This window comes from Notolepis coatsorum (assembly GCF_963971535.1).
Source record: "Notolepis coatsorum genome assembly, chromosome: 13".
NCBI lineage: Eukaryota > Metazoa > Chordata > Actinopteri > Aulopiformes > Paralepididae > Notolepis > Notolepis coatsorum.
In genome coordinates this window covers 106,138,049-106,160,548 of record NC_140177.1, presented here as the reverse complement: position 1 = coordinate 106,160,548, position 22,500 = coordinate 106,138,049, and the positions used below count along the sequence as shown (strand labels likewise).

General features: G+C 45.9%; 1 protein-coding gene across 1 annotated transcript in view; it reads right to left on the bottom strand.

Annotated features, from left to right (window-relative positions):
• kcnn1a (potassium intermediate/small conductance calcium-activated channel, subfamily N, member 1a) overlaps positions 1-20,061 on the bottom strand; it is a gene marked incomplete at its 5' end in the record, with an annotated part of 233,017 nt that extends 212,956 nt beyond the window's left edge. Inside the window, 1 exon segment of the mRNA XM_084326864.1 lies at positions 18,763-20,061. Coding sequence (XP_084182990.1) covers positions 18,763-20,061 — 1,299 coding nt within the window.
• Between the last annotated feature and the right edge of the window lie 2,439 nt (positions 20,062-22,500).

The following is a 22,500-nucleotide window of genomic DNA, read 5'->3' as shown; positions in this document are numbered from 1 at the left end:
CCCTGGGGGAACCAGCGTTGCTCACCAGCACATCTGACTGACTGCCCTTCAGTCTGACGTACTGTGGTCTGTTGGTGAGGTGATCCAGGCCACCAGACCGTGCTCCAGCCGTATCAGGAGCCACAAAGGCTGGATGGTGTTGAAGGCGCTGGAGAAGTCAAAGAGCATGAGAGCTGCGCAGCCTCTCCAGGTGCATGTAGGCTCTGTGACGCATGTAGATTATGGCATCCTCCGTCCCGATGTTTGCCTGGTTTGCAAACTGCAGGGGGTCGAGGGAGTCATGCACCAGGGCCAGGACTAGCCTCTTAAAGGTCTTCATGATGTGTGATGTCAGAGTGACTGGCCTGTAATCATTGAGGGCGTCCCTTCTTGGTTACTGGGACAATGCAGGAGGTCATCCAGAACTGGCGCACCCTCCCCCACCTCAGGGAGAGGTTGAGGAAGTGCCGAAACAGTACTGCCAGCTGCCCAGTGCATGCCTTGAGCACCCTGAGGTTGCTGTTGTCTCGTCCTATGGCCTTGTTTATACTGATCTTGGAGAGCTGCCTCATCACCGGGCTGTTAGTGATGGTCAAGGGTGGGGGAGGGGGACATGGTGCTGTCTCCAGGGGTAGTGGGCTGGTGGCCGGGGTGTTGTATTTCATGGGTGATGGGGGACAGACTGCTGCTGTCAGGGATGGGGTGGGGAGCCGGTGTTGATGGGGGGTGGGTGGTCGAGGGGTGTGGAGAGGCTCCTCTGGTCAAACCTATTGAAAAACAAGTTAAACTCGTTTGTACACTCTAGGAGACCCTCCACAGCCATGCCTTGCTGCTTAAATATAATGCTCCTGACACCTGACCACACCTCTCAGGTGTTATTGGCCTGTAGCCTCAACCGGAGCCTGTCTTCATAGCTGTCCTTGGCTGCCCTGAGCTCCTTTTGGACAGTCTTGGCCCGCTCTGAGTCCCCTGCCATGAAGGCCCTCTTTTTTCTTTTAGTGGGTTTTTAATGTCCTTATTGATCCAGGGTTTATAGTTGGGGAAACAGCGTACCTTTTAGGTTGGTTCAATGCTCTCCTCGCACAATCTGATGTAATCCATAATGCAGTGGGAGAGTCCAATGTGAGGTTAAATTAACCCGACCAATGTTGAGGGGGGGGGGGGGGGGATTCTGCCACACCAACCATGTCTGTTTGGATCCTCCCAAACAGGTGTCAATCTGTTGTGCTGAAGCACCTCCCTTAGCTCCTCCTCGACGTCCTCAGACTACTGTGGAACAGACCTGGTGGTAGGTGGCTGTCTCTGGATAATAGGCCTGTATGCTGATACAAGCTTCACCGGATTATGATCTGATTGGCCAAGGGGGTGGGTGGAACTCTATGCCTCCTTGACCTAGCATACAGTAGGTCCAGTGTCCTGTTTTCCCTGGTCTTGTAGGTCACATACTGGGTGAAATTTGTCAGGGTCTTTTAACAATTTAACATGGTTGAAATCCCTATTGATGAGGATGAGTGCATCTGGGTGTTTTTGTCTGAAGTCCCATGACCGCGGAGTGGATGATGTCACTCGCTTGTGCCACCACTGTGCTCGGTGGGATGTAAAACAGTCAACACTAACACATGTGTTAGCGCTCATGGTAGATAATAGTGCCAATAGTCCACTTCAATGTCGGGGGAACAGATGCATAATGGTGATGTACCCAGGATAACACCAGCTGGAATTTACAAGGGCAACAAGCCCTCCACTTCTTCTCTTGCCACTTTGCTTATCCCCGTCTGCGCACACCACCGTGAAGCCCTCTTGTTCAATAGTGCTGTCCGGGATGTTCTTGTTCAACCAAGACTCCGCGAATAGCAATAAGCTAGCTTCCTTGTACTCACGTTGGTTGTTCATCAGGGCTGAGAGCTTGTCCGTCTTGTTGGCCAGCGGTCACATGTTTCTCATAACAACAGAGGCTTGAATCGTCTAGAGTCCATTCTCCTCTCCCTCGTGGTCGTACCAGCCCTTGTTCCAGATCTTAATCTCGGCTGGTAGTTTCCTTGGTGGCGCTGCAACTCTGTCTCGAGATCACGCAAGTAGCCTACACAATTTTGACCGGCGTTATTGTTGTTGTTCTCCATTGTTCAGCTAGACTCACCTAACTCAAACTAACTTCTCTGTGTGGAAAATTCATTCAGCACCTTCTTGAGAACAAGTGTACTAACATCTAAGCAAATTAATAAAGGGCATATGGTTTACATAGGTTTTTTGTAGATACAGTACTGAATTTTGCCACCCGGACACATGGAATTTGAAATATGAATATAGAATATAGAATATCAGGCCTCTAAATGACCTTATTATGGCCAAGTCATACATCTGTCGATCGAGCCAAATCTCCTGTTTCCAATGGCAGAGTTTAATCTGGATTTAGTACCACCAGGCGCCCCTGACAGGGCAGCAAAGACTGTGAATTAAATCTACTGTGTCGGTGTGTGAATGTGTGAGTGAATGTGTGAGTGAATGGGTAAAAATGTGAGAAACAAATTGTAAAGTGCTTTGGATAAAAGCGCTATATAAAAAAGAAGCCATTTACCATTTAGTGTGAGCTGGGTAGTGTAGTTTTATTTATTACACTTTTTCATGTCTGGTCATTTTTAGCATGGTGTTATTCACTGTCAAAGATGCAAAGAAAAATCATAATTCATATTCTCCTTTGTTTCATCACAATTTAAGCAAGCCTAGTAATAGACACAATATTTCTGACACTGGGAATACATTCACTGAGGTCCATAGATGTCCCTAGATACCAAGAATATGCAAATGAAACTTATAGAAGTGGAGCAATATTCCATTTACTTAGGTATGTATTTTAGGCGGATTTTCAGAAAATAGGGCTTAAGAGGTTAAGGGGTTAATGAAGAAGGTAGTGAAAGAATAGGAGTAAATAGTGGTAAATATAGCAGAGTGTGAGGAGCTGCTAAGACAGGCTGCCACACACCTCGGCGCCAAACTGCAATGTGAAATCATTCTTAAAAACCTTTTTTAGATAGATAGATAGATAGATAGATAGATAGATAGATAGATAGATAGATAGATAGATAGATAGATAGATAGATAGATAGACAGACAGACAGACAGACAGACAGACAGACAGACAGACAGACAGACAGACAGACAGACAGACAGACAGACAGACAGACAGACAGACAGACAGACAGACAGACAGACAGACAGACAGACAGACAGACAGACAGACAGACAGACAGACAGACAGACAGACAGACAGACAGACAGACAGACAGACAGACAGACAGACAGACAGACAGACAGACAGACAGACAGACAGACAGACAGACAGACAGACAGACAGACAGACAGACAGACAGACAGACAGACAGACAGACAGACAGACACAGACAGACAGACAGACAGACAGACAGACAGACAGACAGACAGACAGACAGACAGACAGACAGACAGACAGACAGACAGACAGACAGACAGACAGACAGACAGACAGACAGACAGACAGACAGACAGACAGACAGACAGACAGACAGACAGACAGACAGACAGACAGACAGACAGACAGACAGACAGACAGACAGACAGACAGACAGACAGACAGACAGACAGACAGACAGACAGACAGACAGACAGACAGACAGACAGACAGACAGACAGACAGACAGACAGACAGACAGACAGACAGACAGACAGACAGACAGACAGACAGACAGACAGACAGACTGACCAGAGGCCACAGAAAACACGCAAAACAACAACATTCCTCTCTTTCAGCTTGACTGAGCCTTTGTTTTTTAGTTTTTTTGGTTCTATGTTGAATATTAATCTGTGTGCCCGCGGGATCTTTGGCTGAGCGGTACAGGGAGACTGTTGTGTTTCATACACTGGAAATTAAGTGGTGGTGCTCGGGATATCGAACCGCCAAACACCGGACTGTAGGGCACAGGGACCTCATGAGGTTAGATGTCTATATCACAGGAGGTGCACAGGCAGGGCACAGGACTCTCAACCGCAATGCAACACACCCGCAAAAACACACACACAGACCAAAACATGCGGGTGCAAACACACACACACGCACACACACACACACACACACACACACACACACACACACACACACACACACACACACACACACACACACACACACACACACACACACACACACACACACACACACACACACACACACATGCACACACACACACACACACACACACACACATGCACACACACCTACACACACACAAACCTGCTCTTACAAACACACCCATGCATGCAGGGATGAATGCAGAGAGACAGACAGGGAGAGAGAGAAACACAAACAAAAAGACACACGTGCACACACACACACACACACACACACACACACACACACACACACACACACACACACACACACACACGCACACACACACAGACACGCACTCACAAATGCATCAGTACATGCAGGGATACATGGTTACACACATACAGAGAGAAACAAACGCACACGCTCATACGCACACTGATGCTTGGATTTACACTGGCATTTTCAGGGCAGGCCGCAAGCTAAGCGTGGTCCTATTGTGTGAGAGGGTGAAGCAAGACATTAAATCACACATCATTGCTCTATTGCTACTGTATTCTGGTTCCATATAACAGCTTCTCTTTCAAACATTTTGAACCAGTTGGTAAGCAATAACGGAGTGGGACAATATGGGCAAACATGGGCTGACAACAGGATAGGATTATGAAAACACACACGGGCATGCACAGACACACACACACACACACACACACACACACACACACACACACACAGACACACACACACACACACACACACAGACGCACACACACACACACACACACACACACACACACAGGGCCGCCTGGGAGAAATGCGGGGCCCTGTGCAAGATTTAAACGCGAGCCCCCCCCCCCCCCCCCCCCCCTAAAAGGTATACAAAATATATATATATATTAGGGATGGGTACCGAATTCGGTACTTTTGAGGTACCGAACCGAAACACGTCGGTACTACCGAGTATCGAATCAAGTGAGAAACCAAAAAAAAAATAAAAATAAATAAAAAAATTTACTTTTTTTTCTTTTTACTTTTTTTTTTCATGTCAACGTTCACACGCACAATATATGCTTACCTAGGATTTGACTTGATTCAACAACAAAGCAGTCGGAGCAATGACAAGCCGAAAACTGTCGAAATTGTAGTTATTTGAAGTTTGGATTTTTTTTTACGACTGAGGTAGGCAAATAAAATTTCTTGAGACTAAAGTACCGAAAAAAGGTACCGTTGGGTACCGGTATCGATTCACAGATACCGGTACCGGTACCGGTATCGGTTCAAATGTGAAAGGTACCCATCCCTAATATATATATATAATATTTTTTTATTTTTTATTTTTTTTCATACAGTCAACATATTCTTAAATAATAGTGCTGCCCGAGGCTGGGCATGATACAGTCAACATATAGCAAGAGAGAGAGCGAGAGAGCGAGAGAGCGAGAGAGAGCTCCCGTTCTACAGTCAATATACAGTGTTATCGCTGCACAGACCCGGCAATGCCCTGACCTCCACCAGAGCAAGGCCAGAGAGAGAGAGAGAGAGAGTGAGAGAGAGAGAGAGAGAGAGAGAGAGAGAGAGAGAGAGAGAGAGAGAAATAGAGAGAGAGAGAGAGAGAGAGAGAGAGAGAGAGAGAGAGAGAGAGAGAGAGACACATTGTAAAGAAACAACCCAAAACCAGAGCAAATTGAAATGCTATTTGGCCCTAAACAGAGAGTACACAGTGGCAGAATACCTGAGCACTGTGACTGACCCAATACTAAGAAGATCCTTGACTAGGTACAGACTCAGCGAGCACAGCCTAGCCATCGAGAAAGGCCGCCATAGGCAGACCTGGCTCCCAAGCGAAGACAGACCCACTGCACACAAGATGAGGTGGAAACCGAGCTCCACTTCTTAACAACCTGCCCACTATACCAAGACATATACTTCCCACAAATTGCAAACACCCAAAGAGACTTTGAAAACATGGACAATAACTCAAAACTCCCATACCTACTGGGAGAAATACAAGAATGTGAAATAAAGCCCATTTGAATTGAAGAGAGAGAGATAGATAAAGCATGTCTGTGTGTTAGAAAGAGAGAGATAGAGAGAGAGAGCATGTCTGTTTGTGTGTGTGTGTGTTAGAGAGAGAGCATGTATATGTGTGTTAGAAAGAGAGAGAAATATAGAGAGAGAGAGCATGTCATTTTGTGTGTTAGAGAGAGATATAGAGCATGTATGTGTGTGTTAGAAAGAGAGAGAGAGAGAGAGAGCATGTGTGTTTGTGTGTTAGAGAGAGAGAGCATGTCTGTGTGTGTGTGTTAGAGAGAGAGCATGTATGAGAGAGATATGAAAGGATATTCAACTTTTTTGATCTTTTTCCCCCTCCATTTTCCTCCGATTTTCTCCCATCCCAATGTTAGTCGTATGCCAATTCCCAATCCCCTTCCTGGTCGCTGCGCACTTACCCCCCACAGTCAGATCATCTGGGAGAGTGGAGGCTATCACATGCTTCCTCCGACACACGTCCAGCCAATCAACCGCTTCTTTTCACCTGGCAGCGCGGATCCTCCCTGAGAGGGCGTAGCGTGTGGAAGGATCACACTATCCCACTCAGGTCCTATCCGCGCTTAGCAGGCGCCCCGACCGAACTGTAGGAGTCGCTGTTTACAACGACCCGGACCCACCCCGCCAGCTTCTCCCACCCTCTAATACAGCCAATTGTATTAGTGTGAACGGCCAGCCAAGCTGGTGACAACCCCGGAGCTGTGAGCTGGATTCGAACAGGCGAATCCAGCTCACAGCTCCGGGGTTGGTGACGAACGCAATCTCCGCTACGCCACCTAACCGCCCCAGGATATTCAACTTTTAATGGAAGAACAAAACAGAAGAAAAAGATAACTTCACAAAGGCAACATGAATATACATAGATCCAAAAGGACAAAGATCAACACTTAAATCCAAAGAGAAGAGGGTCTATACCAGAGAAAACAAAGTAGCAAGGAGCCAATGGCCGACATCAGCTAAATAGGCTAACTGCAAATAGAGTAGCCAGGTACTGACACCAGGCACACAACGTTAGCTACTACAACAGCTAGCCGGCCCATTTGGCTCAATATAACGTTAGCTACGTTAGCTAGCCGGCCCGCTTTGGCTCAATATAACATTAGCTACAACAGCTAGCCGGCCCGTTCGGCTCAATATAACGTTAGCTACGTTAGCTAGCCGGCCCGCTTGGCTCAATATAACATTAGCTACAACAGCTAGCCGGCCCGTTTGGCTCCCTAGAGAGAGAGAGAGAGAGAGATATCCACGGCGGGAATAGAATAGAGTGCATTAAAAACTCACCAAACGTCCAAGAGGATGGAGACAACCGCGTGGAGTTGACGAAGTTCATCTGCCGAATGACCGTCCTCTTCGTCTTGGCATAACAATGCTGCACGCGCTCTCTCTAGGTTAGCTAATGCTAGTTAGCCTTTAGCTAAGCTAGCTACTAGCCGACATCATCATGGCTATCCCGACTGAACCACACGTTAGCACTCGATATTATAACGTAGCTAAAGCTAACTAGCTGTCCCTGCCTTTAGCTAAGCCGACATGGCTAGCCTGACTGAACTGTCTAACATGCAACAACTGTCATCTTCAGTCCATCTGCCGAATGACCGTCCTCTTCGTCTTGGCTGGCATAACTAAGCATAACCTCCAAAGCTACATGCGCGAAATAGTCAAACGCAGCTGACGCACGCCGGCGTACACATGATGTAACCCCTCCCTTCGTTGAAACCAATAGTATGTCTGCTGCAGAGCCCCAGAGCTCCAATAGTGAGTATGTCTGCTGCAGAGCCGCAGAGCCAGGAACAAGTCAGACACATTCTACAAACGTGTCTAATGTGAAATATATAAGCATATAAGCAAAACTAGATTTTAGGTCTGTGATTAAAAAGGGCCTCGCGGGAAGGGGGGCCTAGCAAAAAAATAAATAAAAAAAAATAATAAATAAAAAATGTTTTTTTTTAATTTTTTTTATTATTATTTTTGCGAAGCCCCCCTTCCCGCGAGGCCCTGTGCGACCGCACTGCTCGCACACCCCCTGAGGCGGCCCTGCACACACACACAGACAGGCAAACACAGAGTTATTCTTGCAGCCTTCCGAGCTTCAACGTTGTAATGAATGACGAATATCTGATTACAGTAGCATTACTCATACTCCCATAGTCTTTGTCTTGTGATAATGCCCAGACGCAGGAACAGCCCGAGATCAATAAGGTAATTAGCCATAAAGCGTAATGTATTGCTGTGATACGTTATATGCCTGACATCACTTGGCTTGCATCTCCCAGGAATTACCATATAAATAAACCCTGGTCATTTATTAAGCAAAGAGCCATGGTGGGAAGCTGGCGGGCCGCGCAGAGCAAAACAAAAATAATTACAGGTTACTACACACATTAGCCATTTCACTACCACACTACAGAAGGTTAACCCTTTCACTACCACACTACAGAAGGTTAACCCTTTCACTACCACACTACACGTTCCCTCAACCCTGTATTCCCTCTGCCCAGCGTTCCCACGGCCTTGCGTTCCCTCAACCTTGTGTTCCCTTGGCGCAACGTTCCCACGGCCTCACGTTCCGTCAACCCGGGCAAGAGCTGGCTTGCGTACGTTTCATGGGTTTGATGTGTCAGCCAGTGTTCTCTGAACCCAATGTTCCCTCAAACCAATGTTCCCTCAACTCAGTAGTGTTCATTGCAAATGTTCCCTCAGCACGTTTCTTGAACCCAGCATTCCCTCAGCCCAATGTTCCTTCAATTCAATGTTCCCATAGTCAAAAAATTCCTGGTCAATGTTCCCTCAGACAATGTTCCCTCAACCTGATGTTAACTCAGCCCAATGTTAACTCAACCCAAGGTTCCCTCAGCTCAATGTTCCTTTGTTACAATGTTCCAACCTAATGATCCCTCAGCCTAATGTTCCCTCAACCTAATGATCCCTCAGCCTAATGTTCCCTCAACCTAATGATCAATCAGCCTCATGTTCCCTCAACCTAATGATCCCTCAGCCTAATGTTCGCTCAGCCCAATGTACCCTCAAACCAATGTCCACTCAACCAAATGTTCCCTCTGCCCAGTGTTCACTCAGTCCAATGTCACGCCAGCTACGTGTTCCCTGAGTTCAATGTTCCTTCAGCTTAATATTCCCTCTTAACAATGTTCCCTCAACATGTTTCTTCTGGCCAATGTTCCCTCTTAACAATGTTCCCTCAGCATGTTTCTTCAGGCCAATGAGGGAACACAGTGATGGAACATAGGGCTGAGGGAACACAGAGTGAGGGAACACATAGTGAGGGAACATAAGGCTGGGGGAACACATAGTGATGGAACATCGGGCTGAGGGAACACAGAGTGAAAGAACATTGGGCTGAGGGAACACAGAGTGAGGGAACACATAGTGAGGGAACATAAGGCTTGGGGAACACATAGTGATGGAACATAAGGCTTGGGGAACACATAGTGATGGAACATCGGGCTGAGGGAACACAGAGTGAAAGAACATCGGGCTGAGGGAACACAGAGTGAAAGAACATTGGGCTGAGGGAACACAGAGTGAGGGAACACATAGTGAGGGAACATAGGGCTGAGGGGACACAGAGTGAGGGAACACATAGTGAGGGAACATAGGGCTGAGGGGACACAGAGTGAGGGAACACATAGTGAGGGAACATAGGGCTATGGGAACACAGAGTGAGGGAACAGAGAGTGAGGAAAGAGAGTGAGAGAACACAGAGTAAGGAAACAGAGTGAGAGAACACAGAGTGAGGGAACACAGAGTGAGGAAACATAGGGCTAAGGGAACAGAGAATGATGGAACACATAGTGAGAGAACACATAGTGAGGGAACACATAGTGAGGGAACACATAGTGAGAGAACACAGAGTGAGGGAACACATAGTGAGAGAACACATAGTGAGAGAACACATAGTGAGAGAACACATAGTGAGGGAACACAGAGTGAGGGAACACAGAGTGAGAGAACACATAGTGAGGGAACACAGAGTGAGAGAACACATAGTGAGGGAACACAGAGTGAGGGAACACATAGTGAGGGAACACAGAGTGAGAGAACACATAGTGAGGGAACACAGAGTGAGAGAACACAGAGTGAGGGAACACAGAGTGAGGGAACACATAGTGAGGGAACACATAGTGAGAGAAGACAGAGTGAGGGAACACATAGTGAGGGAACACAGAGTGAGGGAACACAGAGTGAGGGAACACAGAGTGAGAGAACACAGAGTGAGGGAACACATAGTGAGGGAACACATAGTGAGGGAACACATAGTGAGGGAACACAGAGTGAGGGAACACAGAGTGAGGGAACACATAGTGAGGGAACACAGAGTGAGGGAACACAGAGTGAGGGAACACATAGTGAGGGAACACATAGTGAGAGAACACAGAGTGAGGGAACACATAGTGAGGGAACACATAGTGAGGGAACACATAGTGAGGGAACACAGAGTGAGGGAACACAGAGTGAGGGAACACAGAGTGAGGGAACACAGAGTGAGGGAACACAGAGTGAGAGAACACAGAGTGAGGGAACACATAGTGAGGGAACACAGAGTGAGGGAACACATAGTGAGGGAACACAGAGTGAGGGAACACATAGTGAGGGAACACAGAGTGAGGGAACACAGAGTGAGGGAACACAGAGTGAGGGAACACAGAGTGAGAGAACACAGAGTGAGGGAACACATAGTGAGGGAACACATAGTGAGGGAACACAGAGTGAGGGAACACATAGTGAGGGAACACATAGTGAGGGAACACATAGTGAGGGAACAGTGAGTGAGGGAACAGAGAGTGAGGAAACAGAGAGTTAAGGGAATAGAGAGTGAGGGAACACAGAGTGAGGGAACAGAGAGTGAGGAAACAGAGAGTTAAGGGAACAGAGAGTGAGGAAGCATAGGGCAGACCCCCCCATTCAACCTTCACAAATTGCGTTGGTTGCTGATGGATGCGCAGCAGCTGCCATGCAGGCCCTGTATCCACGTAGCAGGCGGCCGGGCTCACGAGGAAACCCCCACCACTCTTTGTATTTAACTGGACTGCAAGTAATTCAATACACCTCTCCTTGTGCAGACTCACTCAGACGAAACACAAGGGGAGAAAGAGGGAGGGAAAGAGAGAAAGAAAGAGAGAGAGAAAGAGAGAGGGGAGAGAGAGAAAACAGAGAGAGAAAGAGAGATAGAGAGATATGCGAGCTATAACAAGTGGACCACAATTTCAACAAGAATAATAGCGGTAGTAATTATGAGTGTGCGATGGCGTGTGTACGAAATGTTCACGAGAGACGTATTTTAAACCTTGACAGGGAATCTGTTCCTCCCCCAGCATCGTTCTCTGAACAGATCAACAGAGAGGCCTTGTCGCTGCTATACAATATCAGGCTCTCCTCTCCATAGCAACAAACATGGTAACACAAGTCTATTTCAGTGCAGGAATGGAGCGTAGCACTTAAATGCAGTGTGGGGGGGGGGGGGGGGGGGGGGGGGGCGGACGTATAAAGGGAAAAAAGCAATGAATTATGGAAAGACCTTTAATTATGTTGGAACTTTCTCCGTCCTCTCTGGTAAAGAACAAGTGGTTCCCATACAGTAGCCGATATCCAACACAATCGCCAGATGTTCTAAATGTTATCAAGAGATCTGGAACCACTCCTTCCTCTCGTCTAAACAGGAAGACAGAGCTGGGTTCTGCCCTGTTTGGGGAAGAATGAGCGTGACATTTGTCCACTGTGGTGTGTTTACATGCAAGGTGTTGGCTAGCCCTGCCGGACAGGAAGGTAAAGGCCATGGAAACGCAGAGGCCTAATGAGTGAAAAACAACAAAGTAAGGGCCCTTGTGAGAGAGCGGCGGAGGAGAGATGACCGATAGAGAAAGTTTAAATCAACATAATGTTCCTGGCAACCGCCTGCTTGCTAATCATAACACAGCCAGCAGATCTGTCCACGATATCTGCAGTCTTGAGCTCCAACAATTATAATTAACTTGCCTAATCACATAGCCAACACAAATACATCACTAATGACTTCTTGATGTCGGTGTCTATGGAAGAAAATGCTCAAATTAGTTTGGAAATACTCAGAAACTTCGCTTAAGAAATTCACGAAAAGGGCCAAACCCAAAGGGCATGCAGGCACAATTAACTCAGCAAACCATTCATAGGCTACCTGGGTAAGATGGAGCTCAAATGTGTTTCAAAGAGGAATACTTGGCTTATTTTGCAATGACCGTTCCCCACTTCCAAGGCAGTTCAAACCCCCCCAGATCCCAAAATCAAGCACTCCTCAAGCCATTCAAACATCCAAACCCACTTTCAAACATAGTTCTCACAGGTCTGCACACACAGGGCCACTATTCAGGTGGAGTAAATCCTCTGTACAATGTCAAAGTGACAGTGAGCTGGTGGAGAGTACCATGGTGATATATACCGTGTTGACCTTTCCCAGATCATAGGGCGATTATAACCGTGTCGGTTTGGCAGGAGCTGCACAGAAGGGTTTTCTGTAATAGGTTTTTGTGTTCGTCCACCCCGTCCATTTAACCACGACACACATGACCCCATCTTCTCTATACAGGTGGGCTGGCCTGGTACCCGCACTCCTCCACACAGAACGAGCAGCTACCTGTCTGGAGGTGGAAGAGAAGCTTTAATGTCTGCTATGGCTGCCCCCTCGCAGTCGATCTGTCGGTTCCGTTTGGTCGTCGTTGACCAAGACTTTGTTAGTCAATTGGATGTTTTAAATGTTTTTTTCCCATGCTGAATGTGTTATTTACTGAAAAATTATAAGCAATTACTAGTGAGCACTAGATTTAAAGATATCATCCTGCATGCTTGAATATGAGAAATGCAATAGATATTTGTCAATTAAAATCAGCTAGTCAATCGACCTTTTCTTGATCCTTCAATCACAACTGTTTAAAAAATGAGGGTGGGGTTTGAGATAGGTCAATTAGTCGACAAAGTCCTTCGACTATTAACAGACTAAGAATTGATCTGGTTGAGCAGCCCTTATCCAAACTGTTTTAGACTAGACGCTTGATAAAAGTACACTTGAAGAAAATGTATCTTCACACTGGGTCCAAGTACTGTATTGTAGCAACGTTTCAACCAAGAAAGGTCTTTGTCATACAGTCCAGATGTCTCCTAATATAGCCCTAATCGAAGTTGTAACACCTAACTTTGAGAGACACAATAGTAATTATTAAAAACTAACAAGGAACTATTATGTTAACAAACCATTGATTAACCATCAGATACTCTCTGTTTGACTCTCCGTCCCCGTTTTCTACTGTAGCCACAAATTCTGAAGGTTAACCATCACAATATCTGTTCTATATGCATTGTTAACATAATGGACTATTAGCCATCATTAGTTAACATATACTACATTTGTGTCTAAAATAAAGTACCGGGGCTGTTAAGGGGAAACAACCATACTATATCTCAAGGAAGCAGAGGATTGGAGCTACTTACTGTAGAGTATGTGCTGTAAACGGCTGATGTAACTTAGGGATGAGTAACCACCCAGTTCTACAGTAGGCTTACTACCTAGGTGGTAGGAAACTAACTTTTTCATCAACCAGCGACAGCAGCAGGTGAATTAATTTACCAGACACGTTTCACTTTTTTTTTTACAACTATTTTTAGGGCATAACTGCTTTTTTATTCGCCAGCACAGGGAACAGCGAGAGGAACAGCATGGAGGACAGAGAGGGGGTGACATCCAACAGAGGTCCCGGATACCGTCATTATTCTACCAGCCAAATTGTATTTTAGTATTGAAGAGTCAGGTAATTTTCCTGCCAACGTGTCCAGTGGAGTAGAAAAACGTACAGTACCAGCACCACTGACAAGATTCACCAGCATGTGTCTGCATGGTGGCTGGTGTTTATTTCTGTAGCTGTCCTGTACTAAAGAAATTCTTAGGCAACTAATAGTCATAATATTTGTCGACTAATCAATCAATTGATTTCATCGACAAATTTGTAAAAAAAAAAATGTATTGCCACATAATGCAGAATTACCTCTTTTAAATCCCATTCTGTGGCGCTTCTCGAGATGTCCTTATCATTTTTCAGGAAATAACTCATACAGCATGGTAAATGTCCCCGTGTTACATTTTACGGGGCCCCCGTAAATGTCCAACCCTGTATGTTGTGTATGTCATAAATGTCATGATGAATTGAAAATGGGGGACCCTAATGTAAACAAAAGTCTTTCTCTGGTCTGCATCCCCTTAACAATTGTGTGTATTGAGCCGTACTGTATTGTACCCATTCTGCAATCTGTTAATAACATTTTCAATCAATCAATCAATCGAAAAAGCATAGTAATTGACTAATCTACTAACAAAGTCTTGGTCGGTCAATGCCGGGATCGGACTACACAAATTCACAGATTTTGACACTAATTTGTTGACACATCTTCACCCCGCCTCGGACTCCCCATGACAACCCAATGAGTCCAAACTAACCCCCCCCCCTCCCCGACCTCTGGCTAACATTATGCCAAGACGGCATGTGGTGATCTGTCGGGGGACAAGCGCGTAGTCTGCCGGCCAAGACACAACGAGATTATATGATGCTATGATAACCTGACATGCATGGTGACCATGGTGAAAGAAATATGGTGTAGTCTGGTCCTGGCATAAGACCAAACTGACCGATTTAATTTCCCATCCTGGTAGCATAATGCTCCTAAAAATAAATTGATGCCACTTAAAGGTCTGAAGATGAGGAGCACATTTGCAATTTCTCCTTTTGTATTATTATTTCTTCGCAGGTCATGCTCCAATGGTACATTTCTTTCGTTCTCAACGCATTCTGTTTAAATCAGGAAAAGGATATGTCAGCACAGGGCCCCGCCTTCTACCGATTAGCCATATTATGAGAAAAAGCAACACTTTAACTTTGAATGTACCGCCAGGTAGACTGAGTTGCAATGGGCCTTCTGCGCTGTACGGTAAATGGGTGATTTGATTGGAGAACGACAACCCCCCCCAAGACAGAATCCATTCACCTGATGAACTATAAAACTCAGAAGTATAGCTGAGAGTGTACAACACTGTACCTTGTACCATAAAATCAGCCAACCAGAGCTGCCATGGGCGTTACTGGATGCACTATATATATATACTGTGGCTAAATGGGCTGATTTGACAGGAGGATGTCAAAAGATGACATTCCCCTTGTTAACCCTTTCACTACCACACTACAGAAGGTTAACCTTTCACTACCACACTACAGAAGGTTAACCTTTCACTACCACACTACAGACCTTCTGTAGTGTGGTTGTGAACGGGTTAACCCTTTGTCGTGTGGCAGTGAACGGGTTAACCTTCTGTATTGTCACAGTGAAAGGGTTAACCTTATGTAGCGTGTTTCTGAAAGGGTTAACCATTTATCGTGTGGCAGTGAAAGGGTTAACTGTCTGTATTGTCACAGTGAAAGGGTTAACCCTTTGGTAGAGTGGTAGTGAAAGGGTTAAGGACAAAATCCAAATCACCTACTTAAGCTTACAGTTCAGAGACAGGTGAAGGAACCCCCCCCCCCCCACCCCCCCCCTGTTAAATTTAAACACATCAGCCTGCACTGTTTACAGCAGTGCACTGTCCCGGACCAGTAGGGATATCGCCGTAGCAGTAAGTGGCAGGAATTAGAGTACTTACAAGGGGCATCACAATGGAGGCAGCAAGCTATACCTTTCAAAGCACAGTGTTATTGAGGCAGGCACAATATCGCACCACCTCCAGTTGATCCAGTGCACCGGCGATTGAGTTTCGGGGTGTGTGTGGTGCGGGATAGTGTAATTGTATACAGTTTATCAGTCCATGCCCTGTCACAAGTGTTTTGTTTAAGGGATTTCAAAAGGAGGGGGTTGGGCTCATTAAGGGGGCGAGTCAATACGATGTAGTCAGGATGCCATACAAATAAAGGTGAATAGATAAGCATGTCAGGAGTATCAGAATACTTGGCAGGACCTGACCTTAGACACATGGGAAAAGGGTCTGATACTTAAGGCAGGGCCTATCATGTGTGCCGGGCTAAGATTTCTTGTTTTTCTGATTTGTGGTTTCATAGGAAACCATGGGATTGTATAGCTATTCAACAATAGGCTTTTATTAAGAAGGTCTCCTTTGTAGGTATTTTAGAACTCCATAACGTTCAAAGACCATTAGGTGAGTATTATCTGAGATTGTACACATGAACAAAATTAAAAATTAAAAGTGTGATTACGTATGTGAACAGTTCATACATTTTAGGTTAAAGGACAAATCCATGATCCAAATGTAAACAAATGAGTAGCCACAACATCAGAAATAAAAATGATAAATGGACACGTATTTTCAGTCGCTTGATTGTATTTTGCAGCTATAAAAGGTTTGTTTATGTTTATAATGTTTGTAAACACTGTCTGCAGTCAAACAGAACATTATTATTGTGCTTCTTTTCCATGAACAAATCAAACGTATCCAGAAATGTACGTGAAAATACCCTGCATTTATATGGATCTAAAATATTCCAGATTAGGGCTTTAATGCATTTACCTCCTAGGATTGAGACTTGTGCATTTAATGTCAAATACCTTTTTTAATGTTTAAAGTAGGGCTTCATATGAGGGCTATTCCACCATGCTTGAGAAAGATCTTCTTTCATCACATGGTTTAAGTTAAACACTAACCAAATGAAAAGCAAACAGACAATAATCAAGATGAATTCAGAAGAGGGTTGATAAATTAAAATTCAATCTGAAATGTGAATATAAATTGCAGTTTACTTACTGATAATAGGGAATTAATTCTCATGTATTTATTTAGTATAGCCTACATAACATGCTGACGTTTTTTTCTACGTATTTGAATTTGAGAGAAAAACACAACTGAAGTAAAAGTGAATTGACCCCAACTTTGACAATGCTTTTAGATTTTAAATGTTTCCATTTCTATATTCCCTTTTATATTATTCTAGATAATAATAGAATAATTCTGATTCTGAATATTTTCAGCGTTCACAAAGCTATACAGAACACATTTATACCGAATACATATAGTTAAATATAGTAAATATCACATACGCATGTGAAGAATAGCGTTGGATGTTGTGTATTGGGGTAGGCCTATGGGCAGGAAGTCACATTCACACTATAGCTCACTGGGAGACCACATATAGTAAAAGAGCACTTACAAACCAGCTGCAAATGTACTGGTCAGTAATGGTGTGTGCATGATATTCACTAGTTTTCTTAGCTATACAGTACTAGCTTCCCAAGCACTACCAAAACAGCATACACATTGTACTGTCACTATGAGATGACAGTAAGGCAACATTTGACTTCAGGGGGGCATACATAATTATCACTATAGGGAAGTGATGAGGAACTGCACGTTAACAAAGCATTGGAACAAATATTCAACTGATAGTTAACTTTTAGATTAAAGTTATGTTGTACAAATGGGTTGATCTCTACTGAATGTGTCTGGGTCTGGGAAGCAAAGTAAGCCATTCTGGGAGAATTTTAACGGTTTGTTAACATAGTTCCATGTTAGTTCTCGTATAGGTACTTAATCATTCTTATAATATTATGCCCCTCTATAAAGTAGAGTGCTACCGACAGCACCTATAATAGCCATTTAGTCGGTCTGCACATTGCAGTACAAAACACCCAATGAGAAACTGCCCTCTATAGCCTACTGCGAGGTTAATGCTTTAACACACAGCGGTTTGTCATAACTGTGGCTGGGAGCCAAAACATACAGGTTCTTAAGCCGAGAGATCCCGCAGCTAGAAGAAGCAACAGAATCTACCTGTTATTTCTCTATTTTCCAACTGCCACGAGAACATAATTTGAATATTTTTCTGTACGCAAAACAGGCAGAGGCCGCTGCTCAGAGCGGCGACATGGAACAGGTGTGTGTGTGTGTGTGTGTGTGTGTGTGTGTGTGTGTGTGTGTGTGTGTGTGTGTGTGTGTGTGTGTGTGTGTGTGTGTGTAGGTGTGTGTGTGTGTGTGTGTGTGTGTGTGTGTGTGTGTGTGTGTGTGTGTGTGTGACGTGTGTGTGTGTGTGTGTGTGTGTGTGTGTGTGTGTGTGTGTTTCAAATTAAACACACTGTGTAAAGAAAGAGAAAACGCGCATTATGTCATAGGTTTTACATGAATCCTCTGAAGAAACAGTATATAACTGTGTATATACCATAGCAGTGTTGTGAAACAATGTGCGCAAAACTGGCAAAAGATATCCCTTATCGATTAGAATAATACGCACACACACACTCGCGCACGCACGCACACACGCACACACACGCACACACGCACACACACAAACACACACACTCACTCATTCACACACAAACACACACACACACACACACACACACTCACTCACTCATTCACACACACACACACACACACACACACACACACACACACACACACACACTCACTCACTCACTCACACACACACACACACACACACACACACACACACACACACACACACACACACACACACACGCCTGTATTCTATATCAAAATTATATGACAGGCGTGGTCATTGGATAGAAATGTTTTGAGGCCAGTTTGGATGCGTTATCAGATAATCAGAGTATCAGACCCTAATTAGCTTCGATGGCGCGCGAGCAAATGAGAAACGTACCTTATGGTGATCGATGCGTATCCTCTCCTCTCCTTGATGCGGGCTCTCCGGCCACAGGTGATAGCTCGAACCGTAGTTGGGGCTGCTTTTGCTGCTGCCGCCAGTAGCAGGCGAGTTCCCAGCGTATGCCTTCTTCTGCGTTACCGGGGGGTTTACACGGGAGTCGCGGCCGTGTTGCTGCGCCTGCAGGTCGCCTTGGCCGGCGATTCTCCCCGACTTATTGCGGTCTTGTTGTTCACAGTGCTGAGGAGGACGCTTGGGACATGGCCCCTGTGCGCCTTGCTGTTGCCGCTGCTGCTGCTGCTGATGCTGGTGCAGCAGTGGAGCCTGGTTAGTCCTACATAGCTCTCCTGAGCCGCTGGCGCAGTAGTTGATAGGCAAGCTGCTTCCCACCAGCAGTTGTTGCTGCGCTCGTAATTGTGGGAGCTGTTGCTGTTGTTGTTGCTGCTGCTGCTGCTGCTGCTGCTGTTGCTGCTGCAGGTCCTGAGTCTGAGACTCGAATGCTCTCCTGTTAGCCTCGATTGACTCACATACATTTATAGAGCGCCCTTTCTGCGAGTTTGCTTTCTGTGTTCTTTCAGGGGAGGGGTCCTTGTGTTGGATTCGTAAATGACTGTGCTGTTGATGCTGCTGCTGTTGCTGCAACAACTGCTTGTGGTCTCCGTGCCCCCCGGCTCCTCCTCCCCCCCTGCAGCGTTCCACAATGCTCGCCTGTTGGTAATTATTGGCACTCCTTCGGAGACGGTCCCCCCTTTTAGAATCCTTGGAAAACAGCACAGAGGAGGAGGACGATGTCGGTGGCGGTGGTATCGGAGGCGGAAAAGATGGGGAGGGCTGCGGTGGGAGAGGAGCGAGGGGCTGGCGCTGGTGATGAGAAAGGCTCGCCTCCTGCTCGGAAAAACTGCAGTGGCAGCTCTGAAAAACAGCCTGCTTCTCCGACTGCGGCGAGCCGGCCTCGGCCCAACGGGTCTGCTGCTGCAGGTGTGCCGGCTGCCCGGCGCTGGGATCACTGCCCCGGTGTGAAGGTCGCTGGGCGGTGTCGTAGCTCGTCAGAGGCAGGGGGGCGCCGCTGTGAATAGGTCTCCGAGAGGGCTGGCTCAGGCACGGCAGCTCCTGGAGGCTCTGTCGGTGAGCGGCGACGGTCGAACAACGGTCTCTGTGGTGAACCGAGGGCGGGGGCGGCAAACTGAAGACTGGGGCGAGTGGTGTTTTGGGGTCTTGCTGGCTCTGCGCGCCGCTCGCTTGCTTTTCGTCGGGGATTTGGTGCTGATGGACAGCTCCCGCGTATCGATGCCGCATCCCCCTAATAGCCGCGTCTTGCTGTGGTTGCTCCTTTGCCGTGCAGAGCTCCGACACCCGTTCATTGCGACCAGTCCCAGCAGAATAGAGCCGACTTGTATCATTGGTAGGTTTGACCATCTGCCTTAAAACGTCACCGTGCGGCCAAAACACCGCCTTCGTTAGAATAGGTCCATAGCTTATTATGCGCACAGGTGGACCGAACGCTCTTTAAGACGATATACAGCGATTGCAAAGAGGATAGGAAGGTGTTAAAATCCCATTCACATGGTAGATAATCTAAATCCAGTGCGGCTCTACTAGATCGACTTTGTCACTGTTACCATAACCACCATGCATAATGAGGAACCACTTTTACTGCTCAAGCTGTAGCACCAGCCCCATATTGCATGATGCATCCCCTCAAATAGACCCATTATATCCATATGTCACAAACGGGCATGGACCAGATACAGTCTGAATGCTCATATCGTTTATGATCAACAACAAATAACCCCTTCCCTTCCAGTTTTTATGGTTTGACTATAAAGCTTAAACGTATAGCCTAATGGTCGATCTGAGAATGCAACTGGTTAAGGCACGAAACGGGGACCTATAGGACACGAATTCCAAAACCCATTCCCACTTGTTGACCCATAGAAATCCATACAATTGGGTATGCGGCAATTACCTCACAGTATAACGCTTGCGACTTGCAGGCCAGCGTTTAATAATTCATCAAGACTAGAGTAGATAGGGTTTTATATTACCAGGCAGAACATTTCGGCATGGACACTCCATGCATATATAGCCTGCAGTCGGCGCGCAACGAGCAACCCCGGTCACTGAAGAGGGAACGAGACAACACAGAGCTGCATGCATGTTGCTGCATGTCGTCAGATACTGCCGCCACCGCGAGGCAAGCCGCTGCTCTAAGAGATATGGAGGGAGGGGAGAGAGAGAGAGAGAGAGAGAGAGAGAGAGAGAGAGAGAGAGAGAGAGAGAGAGAGAGAGAGAGAGAGAGAGAGATTTGAGTTTGGCAACATGCACACTGAAAATAAGTATATACTTGCATAGCCATTAATATAGCTATTTCAACCAGATCAATGTACAATGTGTGTATTTAACTTTGTATACTATTCGCTTTCTTGAGAGAGAGAGAGAGAGAGAGAGAGAGAGAGAGAGAGAGAGAGAGAGAGAGAGAGAGAGAGAGAGAGAGAGAGAGAGCTAAGCGCATGGTATAGCGAGCGCTGTCCACGGTGCTGAAAGAGTATAAGAGTAAGTATCCAGCTTCCCTGAAATGGACGTATGTGTGGCGGTTTGCTGTGAAGTGGTCAAGTGAAGGACAGTTCTCAATGAGGAAAGAGAGGGGAAAGACACTGACATTCCCCCAAAACCATGGTGTTAAACGTGTAATGGTAAGATATCTGTCTGAGCAGGGATAAAGTGTTGTATGGGACATTTCGATTCAAATTCATATTTTATTCCAACTGATAAAGAAAACACCAAGGCATGTTAAATAACCACAGCTTGTGGATTAAGAATGTCACCAGACAATTAGGTATAGGCTATTTAGCATCCAAAATATTTTTTAGAATGCTGGCAAGCATGCACATTGGCAGCGCAGCCACAAAATGATCAGGATTTGACTATAGTGTAGTGTAATTCCCAACCCTTAACAAGCCCCCCCCAAAAGAATGAATTTAAGACCCAATAACATGAGGAGATTGAGAGCGAGAGAGTTAAAAAGAAAGATATTGGGTATAGAGGGGAGCCAACCTTTACATCATATATGGCCTATTATCCATTCTTAATAAGTCATAATAGGATAGGCCTACTTTCGTTCAGCTGAACTGCTGAGCTCAGCAGTTTGGGAGTTTTGATGAGCCGGAGACTGCAGCAGAGGCAGACTTTGTCTTAACAGTTGGAGGAAACCTTGGGTACACTCTGTTGTATAGCCCCAGTTTGAGAGACTGCAGGAATTCGGAGCAGCTCTGGTCAGGCCCTCGTTGGAAACAGGATCATTTTCATTAAGTAATTGGTAGCTGTGACCTGCGCATTCCTTGGCAAGATGGAGTTTCATTTGCTGGTTTGGGAAGCAAGCAATGTTACTGCTGCCACGTAAATAATTAAATCAAACTTTACAACTCCTATACAAACACACTCACTCACTCACTCACTCACTCACTCACTCACTCACTCACTCACTCACTCACTCACTCACTCACTCACTCACTCACTCACTCACTCACTCACTCACTCACTCACTCACTCACTCACTCACTCACTCACTCACTCACTCACCCACTCACCCACTCACTCACTCACTCACTCACTCACTCATTCTCTCTCTCTCTATCTCTCTCTCTCTCTCTCTCTCTCTCTCTCTCTCTCTCTCTCTCTCTCTCTCTCTCTCTCTCTCTCTCTCTCTCTCTCTCTCTCCATCTGTATTTAGATGTG